The 22,758-nt window shown below is 50.4% G+C and overlaps 8 protein-coding genes across 8 annotated transcripts; 4 read left to right on the forward strand and 4 right to left on the reverse strand.

Annotated features, from left to right (window-relative positions):
• Positions 1 to 781: 781 nt before the first annotated feature.
• LTR84_000820 (uncharacterized protein) lies at positions 782 to 2,329 on the reverse strand (the record flags this gene model as incomplete). Its single annotated transcript, XM_064844449.1, has 1 exon — positions 782 to 2,329. One exon carries the CDS (start codon positions 2,327 to 2,329, stop codon positions 782 to 784), a length of 1,548 nt encoding a protein of 515 aa, XP_064712309.1.
• Positions 2,330 to 3,074: 745 nt separating this feature from the next.
• LTR84_000821 (uncharacterized protein) lies at positions 3,075 to 4,424 on the forward strand (the record flags this gene model as incomplete). Its single annotated transcript, XM_064844450.1, has 1 exon — positions 3,075 to 4,424. The coding sequence occupies one exon, from the start codon at positions 3,075 to 3,077 to the stop codon at positions 4,422 to 4,424; it is 1,350 nt and encodes a 449-aa protein (XP_064712310.1).
• Positions 4,425 to 4,909: 485 nt separating this feature from the next.
• Positions 4,910 to 5,724, forward strand: LTR84_000822 (uncharacterized protein; the record flags this gene model as incomplete). Its single annotated transcript, XM_064844451.1, has 2 exons — positions 4,910 to 5,144; positions 5,321 to 5,724. The coding sequence occupies 2 exons, from the start codon at positions 4,910 to 4,912 to the stop codon at positions 5,722 to 5,724; spliced, it is 639 nt and encodes a 212-aa protein (XP_064712311.1).
• Positions 5,725 to 6,597: 873 nt separating this feature from the next.
• On the reverse strand, positions 6,598 to 7,285 carry RHO2 (Rho GTPase; the record flags this gene model as incomplete). Its single annotated transcript, XM_064844452.1, has 2 exons — positions 6,598 to 7,168; positions 7,248 to 7,285. The coding sequence occupies 2 exons, from the start codon at positions 7,283 to 7,285 to the stop codon at positions 6,598 to 6,600; spliced, it is 609 nt and encodes a 202-aa protein (XP_064712312.1).
• Positions 7,286 to 8,325: 1,040 nt separating this feature from the next.
• LTR84_000824 (uncharacterized protein) lies at positions 8,326 to 11,893 on the forward strand (the record flags this gene model as incomplete). Its single annotated transcript, XM_064844453.1, has 3 exons — positions 8,326 to 9,397; positions 9,453 to 9,706; positions 9,758 to 11,893. 3 exons carry the CDS (start codon positions 8,326 to 8,328, stop codon positions 11,891 to 11,893), a joined length of 3,462 nt encoding a protein of 1,153 aa, XP_064712313.1.
• Positions 11,894 to 13,314: 1,421 nt separating this feature from the next.
• LTR84_000825 (uncharacterized protein) lies at positions 13,315 to 14,103 on the reverse strand (the record flags this gene model as incomplete). Its single annotated transcript, XM_064844454.1, has 1 exon — positions 13,315 to 14,103. One exon carries the CDS (start codon positions 14,101 to 14,103, stop codon positions 13,315 to 13,317), a length of 789 nt encoding a protein of 262 aa, XP_064712314.1.
• A 2,043-nt stretch (positions 14,104 to 16,146) lies between these two features.
• On the reverse strand, positions 16,147 to 18,009 carry LTR84_000826 (uncharacterized protein; the record flags this gene model as incomplete). Its single annotated transcript, XM_064844455.1, has 1 exon — positions 16,147 to 18,009. The coding sequence occupies one exon, from the start codon at positions 18,007 to 18,009 to the stop codon at positions 16,147 to 16,149; it is 1,863 nt and encodes a 620-aa protein (XP_064712315.1).
• A 1,798-nt stretch (positions 18,010 to 19,807) lies between these two features.
• On the forward strand, positions 19,808 to 21,582 carry LTR84_000827 (uncharacterized protein; the record flags this gene model as incomplete). Its single annotated transcript, XM_064844456.1, has 3 exons — positions 19,808 to 19,848; positions 19,907 to 20,217; positions 20,273 to 21,582. 3 exons carry the CDS (start codon positions 19,808 to 19,810, stop codon positions 21,580 to 21,582), a joined length of 1,662 nt encoding a protein of 553 aa, XP_064712316.1.
• Positions 21,583 to 22,758: the final 1,176 nt, after the last annotated feature.

Here is a 22,758-nt window from a genome sequence, read left to right on the forward strand (position 1 = left end):
TACGAGCGGGTCTGGAAAAGCATCCACTGCTGACCGTGAGAGAAGCTGGGGCGACCGAATCACCAACATCTCCATATCTGGAAGTTGGACTAGCTCGCCAAAGCTGACTTTGATCATGCTTCAAATCGACCTAGCAGGAGCTGAGGCCCTCTTAACCCAGCCCTCGGTGTTTGGAGTACTAATCGTATCGAGAGCTGTGTGAACCGTGTGTTTCAAAGTTAAGGTTCAGATCAAGGATGAAATACGGGGTAGAAATCCCGAGGCAACACGAGAGGAGGGTTTTGGTCAGACGACCAAGCAATCTTTAAAACCCCGGAAACGTTCTTAAGTCTCGAGATGTTCGCTCATGATCCCACCTAGAGAGCTGGAGCGCTGCTTACCCCTGAGACAATTACATTATGCTGACCGTACGAATTTTCGGCAAAAAATCTCGATATAATGGATTAGTCAACATGATGCCCCTAAGATCGACAAGATAATCATTTGGGCGATCTTACTCGGTATCTTGGTGAGATGCCGCTGTTGACCCGGAAGTTGCCCAATCATTTCAGTATAGTAAACAAGGGGAATCAGGTGTGGACTTTTGAGACTTGTCTAATCGTGATTTAAGTCCTTGAGTAATCCATAGTATTGATTTACTGTTGTGGAGGATTTGGTTGCATAAAAAAACTTCCTCGAAATTTGAAATGCTCCTCAAATCTAAACATACACACAACCGTGCAACATAACGTCTAGGTATTGGGTCCAGTAGCATACCGATCGCTAATTGAGAACCTGCTTTTCAAACATCGAGCGCCTTGCCAACGATCAGAGACGACCCCTGACTTGGCTTCGATATGACCAACGCTTCTTGAAGCTTTTCCTCGCTGATATCAGGAAATTTCTTAAAATAATACTCTTTTTTCAGAGCCTCTGTGACGGCAGCGACTTTGCTCTGAGGTACCAGATGAACGGTACAGCCGCCCCAGCCTGCACCAGTCAGGCGAGCACCATAGGCGCCAGCATTTCGAGAGATGGAACAAATATCATCGATCTCAGAGCAAGAGCACTCGTAGATGTCTCTGCATGATGCCTGGGTTTGATTCATGAGCTCGCCCAATGCTAATAGTTTTTCTTGGTCGAGACTTCCTGTACTGCTCAACGTGTCTTTGAACTTTAGCACACGGCTAGCTTCCTCCAACACATGTAGAGCCCGCTGTCTGAGCTTGAATGCATCGGCTTTGATCGGAAATTTGGACATGTATTGTTTTTCGAGCTGTTCCACCGAGATACCAAGTATTTGAGAGATGTCATCACGGGTGTAATCGGATTTCTCGAGTTTGGACTTTATGGCTTTGATGACGACCTCCACCTGCGAACTTGCATCACTATCCCGAAGCCCTTCCTTCTTGATGAGTTCCTCCTGAAAATTCCGTAACGAGAAACCGAGGGAGCTGTCGTCGGGGTTCAAAGAGATGTCGTGTAATTTGGCGAGAACCACGGTGGCTAATGTCACCTCCACGACGCGAAGATTGTAATGTATCTGAGCAGTGACGGCCTTGTCAGAGGTGACAAACGATTGTGCGATCAAAAATGTGACTTCAGGATCTGAAGTGGGTACTGGGACATGTTCGGCGGAGAATTTGGGGAAGAAAGTGCAGTATAGCAAATAACCTCGTTCAGAGAAGATCGAGGCTGCTTGATCCATGCCACCGGAGAAGACTCCAACGGCACGCTCTGATACAATACAGAGGTCGAGGAGATCTTGTTTCGAAATTTGATGGTTGTTGGCTGCCATGACCGCAAGAGCAGATGCACACACAAAGGCAGCGCTGCTGGAAAGGCCACCTCCTGCAGGTACATTACCATCGATTAGCAATTCCATTCCGTTGGTCGTGAAAGACTCTCCCAATTTCTGACGCAGATATTTTAGTGAACCACTCAAGCCAGCCAAGAAGTAGTTGCTCCAAGCGTGGCTCTTTTTGTCTACTTCGATGAGGCCCGTTTCCGGAACTGTGATGTCTTTGGAGGGGTATTTGGACGAGTTGACGTTGGCAATTTTGATCAGTGGATGGCCACTTGGGTTCTTGAGGACTCGGACGGCAATCAGAACATCGACTGTGACCGCTGTGGGTAGGACATTATATAGTGAATAGTCGACGTGTTCACCAATGATGTTCACTCGGCCTGGACTTCTCGAGACAAAGTCTGGCTTCTGATCGTATTGTTGCTTGAATGAGTTGACAAGATTCACAAAGCGTTGCTCGAGAGCTTTGGGGACTTGATCACCCTCGGCCGCCCCAGCGTAGACATGTTCTAGGCTGTCAACCTGTGGTACCAAGGCAGCCATTATTGACGAGTATTGAATGGTTGTCCAGATAGCCTCAGGATATGTTGTAATGCGGCTGGAGTCTAGGAGCACCTGTATCGATTCTTTATATCAGCTCTAGTGGAAAGAAGAAACCTTGTAGCTAGAGCCAAATAGGCAGGGTTCAAGAAGCAATTGTTGAAATCGTTACAGAGTAGCATTTACAATCTTGGACATGCTCGTGTGCCGGCAACATGAGCCATGAAGGTCATGGAGGTGCGGGAAACCGCCCACCTTTAGTGAAGAACTTGCGGAAAACGCTCTTTCCCTGCATCCATTGCCCGCTGGGTGCCCGCCATGGGCTCGAGTGAACCTATCTCTTCAGGGCCTAGTGGCCTACTAGTGGAACATTAGTCCTTAAACTGGTGGCATTCGGATCGGAAAAACGTCATTGCGCGGTTATCCTTCCAAGTTCAACCTGAAGGCCGAACCTAGGCATCTCGTTCTCAACTGCAAGGCTGGTCAGTCGTCACGATTCAATCGCAGGTGTCTTGCCATCAACTTGTACTACATCACACGACCGGCTTCAATCGTCGTAGCCGGTGCTGAGGTGGCTTTCTCTGCGCTTTCCTCGCCTGGTCGACATCGAAATTCAGATCGGCCAAACTCGAGCCTCCGCCTCAGCTTTCTCTCTGCAGATGCTGGGTACATACGGCTCACTGACCACATTGGAAGAGTCTGCGACGAAACACTTCCTGCGGCTAACCCGAGGCCAATTTTCTACACAATGAGTTCTGAAGAGTCCGATGCCGTACTATTAGAACGGCCTGGCTCTGAAGAATCAGACAGTGCTCCCCCAACCCATGATGCACCCGAACGACCCGCTGTTCTCTCCCGGGCTTCTACCTTTGGCAAGAAGTGTTGGATATGTTTGATGGATGCGAATGAAGACGATCAGACCAACCCTCCAACTTGGAGAACCCCTTGCAAGTGCAGTTTGACAGCACACGACCAGTGCCTGTTGGACTGGGTAGCCGGCCTGGAAGATCCAAAGACAATAAAGCGGGGAGGGCCTCCTCAAATACTTTGTCCGCAGTGCAAGTCGGAAATCCGCATTACAAGACCAAGAAGCTACATTGTTGATGCATATCGCGCGGTTGACAGGACCTTGGCCCGGGCTGTGTTGCCTGCGGTGGGGTTATCATTCACGGGGTCTGTCTACGCGGGGCTATGGGTCCACGGATTCACATCTGTTTATATGATTTTCGGTGAGGAAGAGGCAAGTCGTTTGCGCGATATAGCAGCTGTTTCATATTGGTCACTTGCATCCTATGGATTAATTCCGATCAACCTGATCATGGCCCGTACCAACTATGCCGATTTCGTCCTACCCGGGGGTTCGCTGTATCTCTTAGCGACACAACTCAATGAAAATCTTGAGATCGACATGACTATCTGGCCCCCCTTACCAAGCACAGTGTTTGCATGTTTGCCTGTCATGAAAAAGGCCTACAATTGGGTCTATCATCAGGCCTTCTGCGACTTGAACAAGAAGTGGCTGGCGGAAGTGAAGCCTAGAAGCCAAGAACTGGTAGACGGGCGGGAGGAAAATGTAGCAGACGCCGATGCAATGGAAGAGGTGGAGGAAGCCGGGGCTCAAGGAGGCCTTGTCATCGAACTGGATCTCGAGCTCAACGTGCCTGCTGAAAACGGTGCTGGGAATGAGAATGCAGGCGAAGCCGGTGAGCCGCCTGCAGGTGGGGATGGTCAGAACGCAGCGATGAATGGAAATGGACACGTCCATCGATTACTGGGCGACCGTGGCGATGTGATCGTGGAGAGCACCTCGACGTTCGGACAGACCATGTTCGGAGCACTAGCCTTTCCGGCGGTGGCTGCAGGCATGGGCAATCTCTTGGAATTGGTGTTGCCGTCTTCTTGGCTCGGACTCACGAATACCATGAATGGTCGACCAGGTCTCTTGCGAACCAAGTGGGGAAGAAGTGTGGTTGGAGGAGCCATATTTGTGGTCCTGAAGGACGCATTGGTGCTATACTGCCGATGGCGATTAGCCCAGAGTCATCGACAGCGGCGAATCGTGGATTACGACAAGAAGACTCAGAAGTACAAGGCATGACACGAGATTGTGAATGGGTGGAACGAAGTGTTTGAGTAATGCGTCTGCCCATGGGGAACGATGAGCATAGAGTCACCATTCGAGGCAATGAAATAGATACCCCAATCCAACTCGAGAGTCATCACTTCCCTCAAGCAACTATTTCAATCTTGAATGCCGTGTTGAGTCGATGATCATATTGCAGTACCCGCATCACGTGTCCAGCCCTGGACTCCATCTGCAGCAAACACGCCAAGATATGAGCCTCGCGCTAAAGAACATTCAAGTCCGAGTCCGAGTCTATAGCTTGTCCCATCGTGTCTGTCGCCGCGAGCTTTTCCCCTAGGAGTTTTACACCTCCAATCCACCACTACTTGCAAGCGGGACAGGAAGCTGCCAAACGGAATTATATCTCACAACAATCCTCCCTGTATCTCGCACCACAGCACACGACCTATAAAGGGACGACACAGACGGCCTCCTGTCTCCTCGAACAAGCCACAATCATGCACACCACTTCACTCCGATCTGCACTGGCAAATGCGTTCCAGATTCCGCTGCGCCCGGCGGCGACGAGACAGTTATATACCCAGGCTGCGCTGCCTATGAGCAGGAGTAATGGACAGAGTCTGTCTTCGACGCCATCGTCGTTAGCGCCGGCTTTGAGGTCGTCGTTCTCTACGTCGGCGGTGCGTGCGGCGAAAAAGAAGGGTGGCAGAGCGAAGAAGGACCAGCGAATCAGTATGTGACCTTGTATTCCCCGTTTCATCAACCCGTTACTTGTGGTCTTTGCGTCCGTATGAACATCTACAATGGAAGTGAAGGAATGCTACCGGCAAGCCCAACCAACCATCACCATCACAACCATCTCTCATACAAACTACACTCCCAAAACTAACACTCCTCTCCCACAACAGCCCTGATCCGCTATTTCCTATACCATCCAACAACCCTGCAACCCCGTCCACTCCGCTTCTCGCGCAACCGATATCTACGACACTGGACGATCCACCGAGCATGGAACTTGTACCAAGCGAAGCTGAAGAACGCTCGCCAGCTCGAGCTGGAAAGACAGTACAACGCGATGGCGGCGGCGAACGAGGAGCTGCGACTGGGCGCTGGCGATGGCGGACGATTGTTCCGCAAAGCCCAGATGAAGACCGGTGTGTGGAGTATTCCTGAGCGTGGCGGTGGTGTACCGATTGAGTATGCGAAGGGACTGGTGGAGTGGGTCGGCTCGACCGGTATGGGTGGTGTGGCCGCCGAGGGTTCCGTTGGGAAGAAGGCTATGATTTGGGATGCCGCGTGGAAGAGATTTTAGAGGGCAGGTGCAGGCGATGGTGTGCGTGTATGGGGTGGCACTGCACCTTGGCCATGGGGAATTACCTGGTAAGGACCTGCTGTGCTATGACTCTTGCCTTCTTTCGACACGGAAGAGTTGGTCAGTCCTTGTCCGGGGCATTGTTTCAGAAGGTCGGGATTATGCGAAACCCGTGATTTCCAATTGAGGAACGAGGTTGTGAGACAAAAGGACGAACTACTGCAACGCCAGGCACACAAGCTTCACTGCAAGGCTATCAAAACATGCATCCATTAGGGGTTCCGGAATGCTGGAGCACGAAACTTTGAGATATGGCGTTCTGCAAGAGTGTGTTGACCACGGAGATTCGGTCTGCAAAGTCTCATCAAATGGCCGTCAAGGGATCATTACAACAATATGTATCTATACATCAATTCCAACTTTTTGTTTTCCTCTGGTGGTTCCAACCCCGACGCCTTTTGGATTGTATCAAATCAAAAAACCAGGAAGAAGCGTTGTAACGAGAGATCCTTCATTGTAAATCGCTAATGTCGAGCAAATCAAAAGACAGAGGCATGATACAGTGAAATGGTCGTTTTGTGGAGAGAAAGGTTTCATCGTCATGGTCCAAGATGCAAGACGTTCGGGAATCCCGAGCCCCAATAAAATGCCAAAGGTGTGGCATCTTGCCGCCAGTGGCATGAAATATGCCCATCCATCACAGAACATTTGCTCCATGTCTGTAAATATGATCGTCAAAGTCCGTAGACAAGAGAAAGCCTCCAACATAACCCTGGATTTTGACGTACTCGTGAGAGAAATAAATGCTTTCCAAAAGGGTTGTTGCAGCTTCATGTGAGCATTGAAGGTTTGAAAAGGTCGTTGATTCGTTGATCAGAGTATCACACAGCAGCCACCTCCACCCTGCTTTCCATTGAATGTCAAGAGAGCTGCTCGAGTGGCGGCTTCGAATACATCATCAACACCCTCGCCTGTCAAACTCGAACACTCGAGGTATTTGCGAGCCCCACAGGCTTGTGCCATTTCCTGGCCCTCTCGCGCGGTGACAAACTTCTGACTTCTCTTGCGCATCTCCTCAATGGCCAGTGGGTCTTCTCTGAGATCTTTCTTCAGGCCAACCAAAATGATAGGTACAGCGGGACAACGCTCTCGAGCTTCTTCGATCCATTTATGCCGTACGTTTTCCAGACTGTCGGGGCTGTCCACGCTGAAGCCGATGAGGATGACATGTGATTTGGCATATGCCAGAGGTCTTAGTCTCTCGTAGTCTTCTTGTCCCGCTGTATCCCATAACGCCAACTGAACGGAACGACCATCGACCCGACAATCGGTAACGTAGTTCTCGAAGACCGTGGGTACATAATGTGTTGGGAAATACCCTAATGTAAAGACCGATAGCAAAGATGTCTTGCCGCAAGCGCCGTCACCTATTATAACCAGTTTTCTGTGAGATCGTTAGTTGCTGCTTGGCTGACGCGCGGCTGAAGGATGGAAATAGATCTGAGGGGGTTCAGAGGACTCACCTCCGCATAACATTCTGTTGTGCCTGGTTCTGAGCCATGATAGGCGCGGTTCAGTCAACTCGACACCGGATGCGGGCGAGTGACTGTCAAGTGGTTGGTGACTGATCCAAGGGGTGTGGGTGCGACTCAATGAATTGGTGGGTGATCAAGGAGAGGGAAGAGCCTGAGGTGGAAACAGTGACCAAGAACAGAGGGCTGAGGAGGGATTAAATTCAGGCAAAGGGTGGATCGATGTTGAGTGCTGTACGACGTAATATAGTAGTAGTGAAGTACGGGTGGTGGTGGTGGTCTGGAGTTCGGGGGCCTCTCAAGGTGACTTTGGTGTTGTAGAGATGATAAAGTCTCGGTTTTGGTCTCAGTCCAGGTCTCGGGAGTGTGAACCAACTCAGTTGGAGATCAAAAGGTGTAAAGTGTGAAGTGAAAGCCTGAGACTAGCTCGGAAGGTTGGAAAGGTCGTTCGTGGGGTCCAGAGCAAGCCTGTCCAACAGGAAAGCGGAGGTGGTGAGGCGCAGCCACAAATAGACACAGGATAGAGGATCCGTGGGACGGAAATGTAACGGGAGTGGGATCAGTGAAAACAGGAGATATTGCAGGCCACCTCCTGAGGAGAGGATGTCGTCGATTAGTCAGTGGTGATCACAACAGAGCGAGTATTGGGAGGTGGAAAAGAGTTGAGAGGTGAAGATGGAGATGTGAGGCTTTGGAAGGTGCAGTGATGGGCCGTTATTGTTGGCACTGGCGGTGGAAGTTGCGGTGGTCAATTGCAGTCCTCTGTAGCAGGAGCCCTCCGCTTACACCATCATGCCTGCCATTTCCAGGTTCAAATGACGAGGTAACCTATGTCTGACAATGAGACTTTATTCGGTCGTATACTCCGCGGTACAAACTGCACTTCGGGCTCTCGGTAATCCGCCCCATCGGACGTTCTTGCCCCACGATGTAACAACTTGAACCGGTTCTGGTTACTAGTGCAGGTGGAATGTCTCTAGAACGACCAAGTGCCTCAGAACTCCATCTCATTTTCACGAACCACTAACACATCCATTCCTCCCGCTCTGGCGGTCACAACTCCATTAACATGCCTTCCAAGAAGAAGGGGACACCTATCACCCACCCTGCAAGACCTCAGGCTTTACCTCTGACCCACGATTCCTCCAAGAATGGAGACACCACCGAATCCGCTACCGAACTTCCCCAGCCTCAAATAAACAGAAAGAAGCAGAAGAGGCGGCAGAAGGAGGCTGCCAAAAGAGCCGCAGAGACTGACATTCCTCTGCCCAACGGTCAACAGCAGAATGGAACTCTTCCTCCCGTCAAACAAGGTCGAGGTCCTGTCAAGGGTTATTTTACCGAGGAGCCCGATTATGTTGACCCTCAAGACCCCTCCGCCTATCCCGAGCTAGGAAGCCCCGAAGAAGCCTTCTACAGTGGTGACGATGACCCCGCATATGCTCCCCAGGACGATTCACTACACGACAGTTCATGGCTACACACCAGCAAACGGAAGAAATCAAAGAGTAAAAAGAACCACCTCGATGACTCCAACCCCATCTCGCGAACCTCGACCGCATTATCCCGGTCGAATATTCCTCCAATGTCCAATGCTGCCATTCGCGCGTCTCACAAACTCTCAAATGACCAGATATGGAACACATCCACCCAGGCCGAGCGCGAGAACATCAAACAGTTTTGGCTAGAACTGGGTGAGGATGAACGACGATCCTTGGTCAAAGTGGAGAAGGAAGCCGTGCTACGTAAGATGAAAGAACAGCAGAAGCATTCTTGTAGTTGTTCAGTGTGTGGACGAAAGCGCACAGCCATCGAAGAAGAACTCGAAGTCCTCTACGACGCCTATTACGAAGAGCTGGAACAATTCGCAAACCACAATGGTGATATTTCAAACGCCCCACAGCTGATGGCTCCTGCTCGGACCCCTTTTAGGAGAGTCACTCAACCCATGGCAGGCTCTTACCCTTCTCGGGGAAGAGTCCATGAAGTCAACGAGGACGAGGACGAACTCGAAGACGACGACGACGAGTATGACGACGACGAAGAGCCTTACAGTGACGAGGAAGGCGACTTTGATCCTCATGGCCTACCTCCCGGACCGCCCGATTTTTTCCAGTTTGGAAACAGCCTTACAGTCAAGGGTCAGACAGATGATCTTTCCCCTTCTCCTAAAATTTGAGCTAATTGATCTTCTAGATGGCATCCTTACCGTGGCCGACGATCTATTAAAGAATGATGGCAAGCACTTCATAGATATGATGGAACAGTTGGCCGAAAGAAGAATGCAACGTGAGGAAGACATTCGCTATCATTCCTCTGCATATGCTCATCGTGATATTCATCAAGGTCACAATCATCCCCCCATAGACGATGATGACGATGATTATGACGACGAAGACGACGATGAATATGACAGTCAGGAAGAGGACGATTTCGAAGGCGACGAAATGGTAAACCTTTCACTCTTGCCGCGTCAACCTCCCATGCTAATGTTGAACAAGGATTCTATGACTGAAGAACAGCGAATGGAAGAGGGTCGACGAATGTTTCAGATCTTCGCTGCTCGTATGTTCGAACAACGTGTTCTAACAGCATATCGAGAAAAGGTTGCCGCCGAACGTCAAAAGAAACTCCTCGAAGAACTGGATGAGGAAAACCGCCTTGATACCCAGAGAGAAGCCAAAAAGGCTCGCGAGGCTGCCAAGAAGAAGGAAAAGAAACGACAGCAAAAGGCCGCCAAAGACGAAGAAAAGGCCAAGAAGGACGCTGACAAACTGGCTCAGGAAGAAGCTGCTCGGAAACTCGAGGAGAAGCGAATGGAGGAGCAGCGTCAACGGAAAGAAGAGCAGAGGAAGAAGCGTGAAGCCGAGAAGAAAGCCGCCGAAGAGGATCGACTGCGGAAAGAGGCGGAGAAGCATCGAAAGCAGCAAGAGCAGCGCGACCGACAGGCCGAAGCAGAAAGAAAGCAGCGTGAAGCCAAAGAACGAGATCGCCTAAAACGAGAGGATGCCAAGAGGAAAGAACGTGAGGAGCGAGATTCGAAAGAAAAGGAGGCCAGGGAACGAAAAGCTCGTGAGGACAAGGAGAAAAAGGCCAAGGAAGACCAAGCGAAGAAAGATGCATCTTTGAGAGCAGAGAAGGATGTCAGAAATCATGCCGGCCAACATCCCCCTCAAAAGCAACAACCAATAGCGCTTCCACCTGGACTCCATCCTGCTACAAAACCTTCCAACCTGCAGTCTCCTCATTTCCAAACTGCAACACCTGTGGTGCCTCCCAAGGTGCCCACACCTGTTCGAAATCGACAGTCTTCTCAACCTGGGCAGCAATCCCATGGCTCATCACCTCGATCTCAAAAGGCGAGCACGGAGATTTCACGAAGCTCTGCTTCACCTGCGACGGTATCAATGCCTCAGACTCCTGGACCTCCGCAACCGATCAAGACACAAGGTCACCAACCTGTATTACACCATCCTCAGCCATCAGCCCCCAGATCGCCTCTTAATAATCATGGACGTGGTCAATATCCGTTCAACATGAATGGACTACCAGGACTGGGCGTTAATGGACCTCCTATGGGATCCGGAATGATGCCAAACATGATGCCGCCGATGCCCATGTATCAAGGTCCACCCCTTGGTAATCAGCAAAGATTTGCACCAAATGGAATGCAGTATCCACCAGGATTCCCACGACCCTTCCAAGGACATCAGATGCCATTTGTTCCTCCTGGCCCAGTCCAGGTGCCAGGAATGCCGAATCCGCAGCCAGTTGCAAACCCACCTCCACATTCTCGGCAGCCATCCAGTGACAATACAGCTCAGCCAGCACCTATTGCCCGACCCGGACCCATCGCTCGGCCTTCGAGTACGACTCCCGACAAGCAAAAGCATCAACGAAAATCTCCAGATGCTGATCTGGACCAGCTGACTACACAATTAGGCAGCAAGGCACTCTTGGACGATTCAGATGAACCTTTCTTAGGGAACTCGGAACCTCGTATGAACCTACCACCACTTGGACCACCTGGATCTTCGAGATTGCCTTTTGCGAGCGCGTTTGGCGAACCCAAACAAGATGCTTTTGGGCTTGGAACTCCAGGCTGGGGTGGTTTCAATCCTGTTGCGCCCGTTTCTGGGAACTGGGGCCCGCCTCCAAATGCACGACCGGGTCCTGGCTGGTCACAACCTCCCTTTGGAGCGATAGGCGGCGGACCTCAACCATTGCCACGTTCGCATTTTCCGAGACCTGTCTCTGTTAGACTCATGCTTGTTCAAGCTTGTCGACAACTATCAAACATCCCGGGAGGACACCTGGACAACTATCATCCAGTGCCGAATGTGCTTCGGCAATTGAACGCTATCAAAGACCCCAGCGAGGCAGCGGTGTCCATGGATGAAATGCTAGGCATTTGCGATACGGAAGGCAATTCACAAAATGGAGGTGGCTCTTTTGAGGTCGTCATTGACAAGACAAGAGGACAGGTCCTGAAATTCATTGAAGAGGTCCCCAATCAACCACGGAACAGTGTTTATGAAATCCGCAGCCCCAATCTCGGACACAGTCAACATATTCAAACGAGTCCTTTTGGTGGCATCGGCCAAAACAGCTTCGGACCTCCTGGTAGGAGCTTTTAGTGGTCGACTCCTCCTCGAAGAAAGGTGAGAGCCGAAGATCACAAAAGCGAGAGCGACCGATTTCTCGAGTTATCCATACCCCATCGCCGAAGCAGGTCAACCACCTAATAGGTTTTGATTCCTCTTACTGCATGGATTCGTGATTTCTTGCACCAGAGCTGTCATCCTTCGCAAAGGTATCCTGCTCTCCTTTTGTTCTTACACCGTTTAATATCACACTGTTAACCGTGGAGTTCTCATCGTGTACTGTGCTCGCTCACCTTCTTGAGCGGGCTCTGCGTGGGACCTACTTTGCGATTCAATCACCAATACTCTCCGGTCTGATGGAAATGGGACGGAGAATGACTCTCGGGTCCGCCATGTAGTGTGCACACGAGGAAGACTGGGCAGGGCAAGGTGCTACTAGGGACTAGCACGACTTCTGCTCACTCATCCATGCACCCTTTTCACTACGGTGATTTCACGCGACTGAGATTGCGATTCGCGCGTGGAGTGGTGGGACAAAAACTCGGTGGTTTTTCCAAGAATATCGTATCACATCGCATCACAATGACACCTGATAGTCTTTTCATCAGCTGCTGTGCTATGCTATGCTGTGCCAGTCTGGCCCATTCATATTAATTCAAAGGCTTCTGCAGAAAGACATGTTTCTTGGTGTCGTAGTCTCTTTATTTATGCTCCGTCTTGATCGTTCTTTTCATTTCTGTTCCCTTTCCGCCCAAGTCACTCGGTTGATGTCCTCCACATCACTCACTGGGTGCGAACCTTGCAGTCTTCCTTCTCTTACCCCAATCATTTCGTCCCACCGCTCTCGGATCGTTGGATTCTGATACTCGTGGTTGATCTAGCCCCTCCTGCCAACGAACGAGGTTGATGTTGATATTCCGATACTGAACAGCAGACCCTCATGCTTCCGCTAGACTAGCCCGAGTGGCTTGAGGTGCGGCAACGCCATTTGGTGGAGAGAGGGAGCTGGTTTCGTTCTAATCTCTTTCCTGGTTCTTCCTTTCGTTCTTGGTCTGGCTCTGGATCTTGGTCTGTCTATTCGATTCGTTATGTTTTTGTCACTACCTACATACATGATATGATTGAGCTCCGTATCGTATATGCAATTTGCACCGGTCATCATTAGCGTTAGACTCGCGCTGCTTGATGTGATTGACGGCTAGACTGGATGCCTGCCTGACACTGGGTATTTTGAAAGACGTTGGATCGATAGGCGGGATTTTCCAATATCCTAATCTTCACATTCGGTGCAAACTGGCTGCGTACTGATCAGCTTTTCTGAGGTATCAGGTGAACCCAACGATTGAGTTCTGCAGGGGATCCGCGTAGAGAAATCGCGGATCCCTCTCGTCATTCGCGAGGATATCGGATCCAGGTTGTGAATTGAGCCGATGGCGAGATGTCTATGCTGCATGTCAAGGAACGTCAGTCCGGAAGCCCTGCGCGGTCGTGTCGTCCTTCATCTCCTCATCCATTCCCGAAGACCGGACCCGAGATCTCGCTTGCACCGGCAAGTCACTACTGGTACTGTTACTGACAGCGCCTCCGCTGGTGCTGACATCAAGAAGTGATGGAGCCGGTTCAGGTGCAGGTGCAGATGCAGATAAAGCTGCATCATCGTTACCGAACGGCACGGACGTCAAAACCGGCCTCGGCAGCGGCGTGGCGGGCACACCGCCACCAACGGACTTGACCAACGCCATATAGAAGCGTGCCTCGTCGATGCTCTCCAGCACATCCTCGCGGGCACTATGCCGCAGCATCTTGACGGGCGCGGCGGCGAGGACGTCCTCTGGCGCCCATCGTCGCACCATCTCCTTCAGGGCACTCACGTCGAAGAGCCGGTAGTGCAGATGTGCGAGGATGGCGTTCCACGGCGGAACCATCAGGAACGAGCGGTCGGCGTGAATCGAGTTGCCCGCCAGGAGGGCGGTGCGTGGTGTCGGGATGTGCGTTTGGATGTAGTGCAGCACTTGGGCCGCGGCCAGGATGGCCGTCGTCGAGGTGCTCGGGTCGACGCATATCTTGGTGAGGCCTGTCGATGTGTGTGTGTTGATGCACCATTCGGACATGGACGACAGTTGGATTTCGCTGTGCGTGATGTATAGCGTCAGACCGAGCGGTTCGATTGGGCGGAGGTCCGCGTCTGTGAGGAGGACGGATATGCTTAGTATTGTGTCGGTTTGAGGGTCGAGGCCTGTCATCTGTCGATTTTGTGGAGAGAGATGGTTAGCTCTGGGTTACTTCTGATTCTTGATGCACATGCGGTCAGGGTTAAACACTGTTGAGTTTCTGGGCTGCTGAAGAAGACGGAAAGACTATGGTAGTTGTGATATTGCTCAGCATGAAAAGTCCGCTGCTGAAAGGATTTAGACTTCCCATATGCTCGAAGGGCGTGGTCACTCTGGTGAAATATTCATTCTGGCGAGGCTCCCAGTGGTCGTCAAGGGCCCCGGTCGATCCATGCCACAAGCACAGAGAAAGGAATCTCCATTACTCAAGAAGAGCCACAGCCAGAGCTAGACCATGAAGCCTTTCGAGGCCAGAAGTCTGCATCATCCAGCAATATGAACATGTCATCAACACGAAAATGTCGATGCACATGTTCGTGGAACAATAAAGCATAATGGCCCTACCATACCTCCCTCTCATGGGAACTCAAGATTGGAAATGCAGAGGAACCTCACGACATCACATGTCCTCGCGGATAAGATTAATGCAGAGAAGGAAAACATCGCTCTCTTACCTCGCAATCGATCCAAACAAGTGGATCAGTCGACCTTGTCAAGGCCATGATGGTGGTAGTGCTATGCCTCACAGAACCAGAAATTTGAAATCGATTCTTCTGTTCTCGTTCCCAAATTGTCAGTCCTTTCAATTTCGGCTTTGTTGCAAAAGGACTGAGTAAAGCAGCAGTCTTCGAGGCGTTGCGGACTCCTTGGACTCCTCTCGGTCGAAAGACGCCCAGGTGCGCTGGACCGAGATGCTTAGAATCTTGGCTGATGAATTTATGTGCTTTGCTCGGAGGGTTTCTCGTGAAAAAATGATGACTCTTAAGTGGTATATTTGACGGAATCTGTGACATCAGTCTAGCAGTGGCCTTGGGTGAATTTGATGCGCCCCAGGGAATTTCTTCGAAGCTACCGGCTCGGCGAGCTCGGGGCGATATCCATATATCAGATATCTTCGCTCAGTCGACTATTGAGCATTCGATGAACAATCAGAGTTTGTAGAGAAGTGTGAACGATTTCCAGGTAATCGGCAAGGGGTGAGGGGTACCTCCAAATGAAGGCGATGTGCGGTGTGTGATGCGATGACGATCATTGACACTTCGTGCTCCCGCGTAGAGAGCACAGCCTTTGATGGTCGTTCAGAGCCAACCAATCACGGCCCACCCGACTCCCAGACGACTGACCCTTGGTGGCGACTCCCTGAAGATCCCAAGGTCTGGATGGAGGATGAAGTATCATTCACCGTGTGTCGAGTCAGAGCGGCCATGTTACATGCTTTCACTGGCTACACTTGATGGACGACTTGAGCTTCTCGTGAGGAATGGGAGTTGGGACACGAATGATTTTCTGCACGATTTGGGTTGCGAAATGTTTATTATTTTCTTGTTTCACGAGTACTTGCAAAATTCTTCCGAATTGATCCGCACCTCGATCTACGGTCCGATCCATCTCTGAGGAATCTTCCCAAGCAGGAATTCCTTCTAGCCTCCGTGAAGAAGACTTCGTTGGGTACTGGTACATCGACCAACCAAGGACACGAAGCGGGGGTTGGTCCAGCCGCTGTGAAGAAGAATAGACTATGTATCAACCAAGCTGTTTCACGACAAGTCCACCCGCCCGCACCGATTCATATGCATCCATCTTTGCCGATCCTATCATGCTTGATGCGAGGTGAACACTCCTTCCCATGCCTCTGTTTTGGCAAAGCATGTCTCGTTTCATACTCTCTCTTACTCAATAAAATGAAATGGTTGTGTCGTCTGAATCAGCATAATGGTGAGCCAAATGCCTTTTCGATAGATCGTTATTGCTGACCTTGCTGCATAGAAGTTTCTTATTCCCGTAACTGCAGAGAATTGAACGCACCAAGATGTTTCCAAGCTGGTGCTGAGATTTGTTGCGGATTAAAAGCTCTCAAGAATTCGGAGAAATTCGATGCTGGACCTTACGCGGCCGAAACCCATCTTTGGGTGCAATCGATCGCCAATCGAGAGGGCCTTGAATTGACAATGATTATCATAGTTCGTCGTCATCTTGATCGGGTTCCTTGACCAGTACTCCACCAAACTGGATTCCGGCGGAATTCGATGTGGATGAAGAACCGAGCACTTCACCGATGGTACTGGCTGATGTTGAAGAACCGGCCGCGAGTCGTCTCTTGATTTCGTCGTCAAATTCTGCGACCGACGCTCTTTGTCTCTTCATTGGACTACCAACCATGAAGCTCTCATCCTCCTTTTTCGTATCAAGACTTGTTCCGAGGGCGGAGGAATTGAATCCAGCGGGAGAAGTGCTGAGATCGTCCCCGATTTTCGGCGTCGATGCGGCCGAAGGGCTTCCCGATTTCGAGGTCTTACGTGCCTCAGTCACACCATTGCTATTCAAGGGCTCGGCCGAATGCTGCCTTTTGAGCTGATGATATCTTAGCCCATGCCGGAATTTCAACGGCGAGGGATCTCTTACCTTCATTTTACGAATTCCCTCCGCGACTTGGCCAGTCCGTTCGGCATCTTCGGGAGATAACATGCCGGAATCCTTCTTCACATCAGCATCGTTAATATCTTCCATCTTGCCAATGATACCGGCGTCCTCGTCGCTTTCACTTTCCATGTCATCGTCGCTGGTGCGCTTAGTCTTTCGGGTCTGTCGAGGTTCAATGTCTCGGAACTTGGAGAACCCAGCACCACCTTCTTTCTTCAAAGGTCCAAGCTTTGGTATGTCTGCGGCTATACTACGTCTCTTTGTAGTGGTGGCAACTTTGTCTGTCTTGGCGCCTGGGAGAATTCCCATCTTCTGAAGCTGACGCTCTCCACGATAAAGGAAGGTAAAGACGGCATATGGTTTGTCAGTCGGATCAATGCCAGTAACAGTCTGGGTGGAAATGGTCTTTGGATCTAAGGTCTTTGGTTTGGCGAAGCTTGTCGTGTGGTCAACATCGGCTCGGCCAGTGCCGTCTCCATTCTTATTAGCCGCCTGTTTCTCATCGGAATCTTCATCGTCATCATGAGCATCAAACTGAGGTGAATATTCTCCACGCTTGATTTCACCAGAGGCCAACACTCGGAAAAGAGCGACTTTGATTTGTCCAGCAGTTTCTGGGATGGGGTCGTCGTCGTCATCTGACGATCCTGAGTCACTCAGAGACGCTTCGTTGTCCGACACATCTTGGAGATCACCATCTTCGCTGTAGCGCATAGTATTTCTCCTTCTTCTAGCAGAACTCAGGCCACCATTGGTGTCGTCATCGCTGGCATTTCCGTCCTTGCGCTTCCGTCTTCTCTTTTCCATCTTCTGTCGTCGTCTCTCGATGGTCGCGGCTGCGTCTTTGCCATCGAGGTCAAGACCGTTCAACCATCGCTCAAGGCCAACTTCACGGAACAAGAACTCTCTTTCTGCAAGTCCACCTCCCTCTTTTTCAGGGACACTGACCCACCGGGAGTTGACCCATGTTTCTTCGCCTTTCCTCAGTAGAGTGGCCACTTCTTCTTTGACTCTGCCGTCGAAATAGATGTATGCAGCGATGGTCTCATTGGGAGAAGTCGTGAGAGGAACATATGGACTGATCGTAGCGAGGGATTTGGTGATATCACTTGTGTGACCCGGCAGTCCTCCAACAAGCTTAGGTTTCGGGTTGGGCTTCTCGGGAGTGCTCTTGGGCGTAGAATATGGAACCTCTTGATTGGGAGTGAGGAGGGTGATGGAAATTGCGAAGGTTGACTGCTCAGGTTTGCCCGTGGTGGAGTCGGCAGGTATCCGCGCAGGAGGAACGGGGATGTAGGTGCTGATCCGAGACAGGCGAGAGGTTTTTTGGACTGAGTGCTCGGGCAGGGGACCGTTTGGTGTATGTATGCTCACAGCAAGACCCTTGAAGCAAGGCATCTTGAGGTGGAAAGCAACGATCGATGTGTTGAAGAAATCTTAGATCTCCGCTGTCTGCGCAGGGCAGAGACGGCGGAGAGGAAATCCTGAAAGACAATCCAGTGGAATGATCGACTGATGGGCGGGTGGAATTCCTCCTCTTGTTGATGTATCCGTATGGTGTCCTGGCAGTGTTTACCAAGTGAGGATGAGACTCGGGTGAAGAGTGAAGTTGTGTAAATTTGGAACAAGTGATACTCCGCAGGTCGGGCGGAGACGGTGAGCTATCCGGTTGACTCGTTCAGCAGAAATGAGAGACTAGGGTTTGATGGTATGGATGTGTCCAGAGAATGAGGATAGGGTATCTTGCAAGTGTCGTAAGAGAATGAGGCTCGCAAGGGCAAGGTCGATGTGTCTTGTGAAAGTGGAAATTCGTAGGATGGTGATGCACGTACAAGTGACCAAAGCACGAGGCAGAGACGAAATGGAAATGCCAAGATATGCCTTGCCGAGCTAGGCTGTATGCGGACAAGGCTGCCACTAACTTGTTCAAGTTCAAACTGACTCGGCAGAATCTGGAGGGCTGAACCTGGGGGAAGCTCAACTGATTCCAGACGTGAACCCAGTCCTGGAGTCAGTTTTCTTCAGAAATGAACCCCAATATCCTTGCTGGAAAGCGCCTTTCATAATACTCATTTTATATTTAGTATAACCACGTGTCTCGTGGCGGAGTATCTCCGTCTGGCAAGGACAGAGCGTCAATTTTATTTGCACCTCCTGCTCATGGATAAAGATGTAGTAGATGTTGTTGGCAGTGCCGTGAAGCACTGTTTGACACCTTGTTGCGTAACATTCACTAGAGCTTTCGTTGGTGGCGTTGCCCTCCAAGTTATAGCTTGAAGTGCACACCCTGACCAACACTGCTATCAAGCAATCCACATTCTACGACGACATGGCCCACAAGAAGAATCGCGTCCAAAATCTATGCTCGTTTCTCACGTTGTCCGCCATCTCACTGTATCGCTTGAACATCACAAAAGTTGAGCAACAGTTCGTGGCTGGTTACCAAGAAAGCCTGGGTGTCAGGACACAATTGACTCCAGTCTCACACGATATGGAGCCCTCCTTATTGCCAAAGTTGTGTCTCGGCATGAACTGTAGGTTCGTGCTCATGATAACAAACAGTCTGGGGCCGTGTGCTCGTGCACAGACCAGAAGGAGAGTGATGCGATTAGATTAGTGTCCAAAGAACGTCTCTTACCTCAACCATTATTATCTCACCCTCTTCAATCAATTTGCCGATTCTATATAATCGTGGGTCCTGCACGTTACTGGATAGGAACTATGCGGAATATGGTGATATTGCCATTGGCAATAGCAGCGAGAGTGGTGTGAGTGTTTTTTTGCTGCTTGACCAGAAAAAATCCCGGATTAATTTCTGTTGAGGTTTCTCCGTTCCAACCAATGAGCGCTGCTCGTCTTCAGGGGAAGACCCTGTGGATGGGGAAAACGGTGTGGCAATGACGTTGTTGTTGGGTCGTTCCTCCCCAGAAACGTCGGATGCAATCATTTTGGCAACTGCCCCTGCACCTGCTGCACCTGAACGCCCACGCCGACGCACCTGCCCCGCGGTGATAGCTTCTTGATCCAATATTTCTCGCCCTTCAATTGAGGGGGATCTTCTGGCAAGGAATTTTTTACCTGTCGCCATATTCCTTGCCATAAAACCCTTCGCACCTCCATAGCTGACACGCTTTCATTCACCTTCTTCACTATCACCCCACCTCAACTTGACCAAAACCTTTCTCACACAACCAACATGTCTAAAGAAGTTCAATTCAAGGCCTTCACCGACCAGAAGTAAGTTCAATAGCTTGCCTGTCGTTTATCATCCAGGAGCTTACCATCTCTCTCACAGGCCTGGTACATCGGGCCTTCGCAAGAAGGTGACGGTCTTCCAACAAGATCATTACAGCGAGTCCTTCATTACCTCCATCCTCCTCTCCATCCCTGAAGGTGTCGAGGGTTCATTTCTTGTCATCGGTGGTGATGGAAGATATTGGAATCCAGAAGTCATCCAGCTTATTGCAAAGATCGGTGCTGCATATGGTGTCAAGAAGCTGCTCATCGGCCAGAATGGCATCCTGAGTACACCTGCTGCCAGCCATGTTATCCGGATCCGCAAGGCAACTGGTGGTATCCTCCTGACTGCCAGCCACAATCCAGGCGGTAAGTCTTCTTCTCACCTGTCAGCGGCTATAAATGCTTATCTGACCGAAAACAGGACCCAAGGCCGACTTTGGCATGAAGTACAACCTATCCAACGGTGCTCCTGCCCCCGAGTCCGTCACCAACAAGATCTATGAATTGTCAAAGACTCTTTCATCATACAAAATCGCAGACATCCCCAAAGTCGATATCGAATCCATCGGTACAAAAAAATATGGCGATCTTGAGGTTGAAATCATTGATTCTGTCGCCGATTATGTCACCATGCTCAAAGATATCTTTGATTTCGATCTCATCCGCTCCTTTTTCAAATCTCAACCCGACTTCAAGGTTCTGTTCGATGGATTGTCCGGTGTCACCGGCCCATATGGCAAAGCCATCTTCCAAGGCGAACTCGGATTGTCCGAGTCGAGCACACAGAACTGTGAACCCAGTCCCGATTTCAACGGCGGTCATCCAGATCCCAATCTCACATATGCTCATTCGTTGGTTGAGCGCGTCGACAAGGAAGGCATTCACTTTGGTGCGGCCTCAGATGGTGATGGCGATCGAAATATGATATACGGCAAGAACGCTTTCGTCTCACCCGGTGATTCTTTGGCGATTATCGCCCACTATGCCAAACAATACATCCCATACTTCAAAAAGCAGGGTGTCTATGGTCTTGCCAGATCATTCCCAACCTCTGCGGCCCTGGATCTCGTCGCCAAGAAGCAAGGCTTGAATGTTTATGTCGTACCCACCGGATGGAAGTTCTTCTGCTCTCTTTTCGATACCGACAAGATGTCAATCTGTGGTGAGGAGTCGTTTGGTACAGGTTCAAATCATATCCGAGAAAAAGACGGCCTGTGGGCTGTGACTGCTTGGCTCAACATCATTGCTGGTGTAGGTCGGGATACTGGCAAGTTCCCTTCTATTGCCGAGATTCAGAAGCAATTCTGGCACGAATATGGCCGCGTGTATTTCACTCGATACGACTACGAAGATGTTAGCAGCGAGGGAGCCGCGGATATGGTCAAGTCTCTCAAGGAAAAGATTGCTGACAAGGCCACGGTCGGATCAGAGATCAAGGGTCGCAAAATCACGGAAGCTGACGACTTCTCCTATACTGATCTTGATGGATCAGTCTCGAAAAACCAAGGAATCTATTTCATCTTTGATGATGGAACCAGGGTCGTTGTACGCTTGTCTGGAACAGGCAGCAGTGGAGCCACTATTCGTCTGTACGTCGAGAGATTGGAAGAAGACAAGAGCAAGCTTGGAGATGATACCCAAACTTATCTGGAGGGACCGGTCAGCTTGGCGGCGGAGTTGTTGCAACTTCAAAAGTTCATTGGTAGAACTGAGCCTGATGTGAAGACTTGATCGGGTTTGTTCTTGAGGAATGTAGTTTGTTAGCAGTACCACAGCCAGAATTATGATAATGCTCACAGCCAATTGCTTGGTCTTTCTAAGGCACCCATATCTTCTCTAGACTACTTGCTCATTTAATTTGCCAGGATTCTCCACAGCCCCCTAGATAGCCATAGTTAAATACCTTGTAAGTACTGTACTTGTTAGACCTGAGAGAAACCCATTATGGTAACAATAGAGTGCTCGTGACAGCGACGGTGATTCTCATAGGGATGATCACGTGAAAGAAGAAAGCCTTGCCAGCTGACGTAACTCGCCAACTGCCTGAGCACGTCGGCAATCGGTGCCAGGACCGACAATTTCTAGCGTTGTCGATCATGGAGATAGGAGAATGCTAGCGTTATGCTTATTTCAGTATGGGACGTCATTCCCTATCAACATTCAGGATCAACCGGTCAAGACCATTTTTACAACAAGTCAAATATGTCACTGACTTAGTATTTGCTTTGTCCTGGTTGAGAATGTGATGCCACTTACAGAAAGTCGAGGTTTGTTATTTCTTGTCCATACCGAATTCAAGTGCCCCGTGGAGAGAGTGATTCACACAGAGCAGCATCACCTCTTGTTACACGGTCAAGATCAAACCTGCCACTTTAAAGCAGCACAAGAGATGGCTAAGACGCACAGTGTATGCTCTGACATCCTTGGGTCCGGTCAACTTCCGATCCACCAACCTTTGGACGGTGCAACGTTAGGACAAGGCCAAGCACCCCTGCGTGGAGACCGAGTCGCACAGCCTCATATCGGGCCCAAGTGGTCCAATTAAGCTATGGCGTTATCGGTTGAATGGTGGATAAGTGACACGGATACTCAGCACGTATCCGTGGATGAGATGAGATCTGCGTATGGTATTCAATGATTGCAGCCTGATCCAGCCATCGAAGGGAACAAAGAAGCACATGGTGGAGATTGCCGAGCCTTGGCGCAAGATAACCATCCGGACTTGCTCTCATGTCTCGAGTTCTCAGGTCCAGTTTCTTGATGCCAGCTTCCAATGGCTTATCACACTGGTTTTCGTCTCTTGGTCGATTAGCACTCCTGAAATCCCTGGCAAATCCACCCTCTTTGAAGCTTCGTGTCCATCGCCGCCACGCAACCCCGATGCGTACGAGTACGTCCAGATCTGGG

This window comes from Exophiala bonariae (assembly GCF_035927105.1).
Source record: "Exophiala bonariae strain CCFEE 5792 chromosome Unknown scaffold_1, whole genome shotgun sequence".
Taxonomy (NCBI): Eukaryota; Fungi; Ascomycota; class Eurotiomycetes; order Chaetothyriales; family Herpotrichiellaceae; genus Exophiala; species Exophiala bonariae.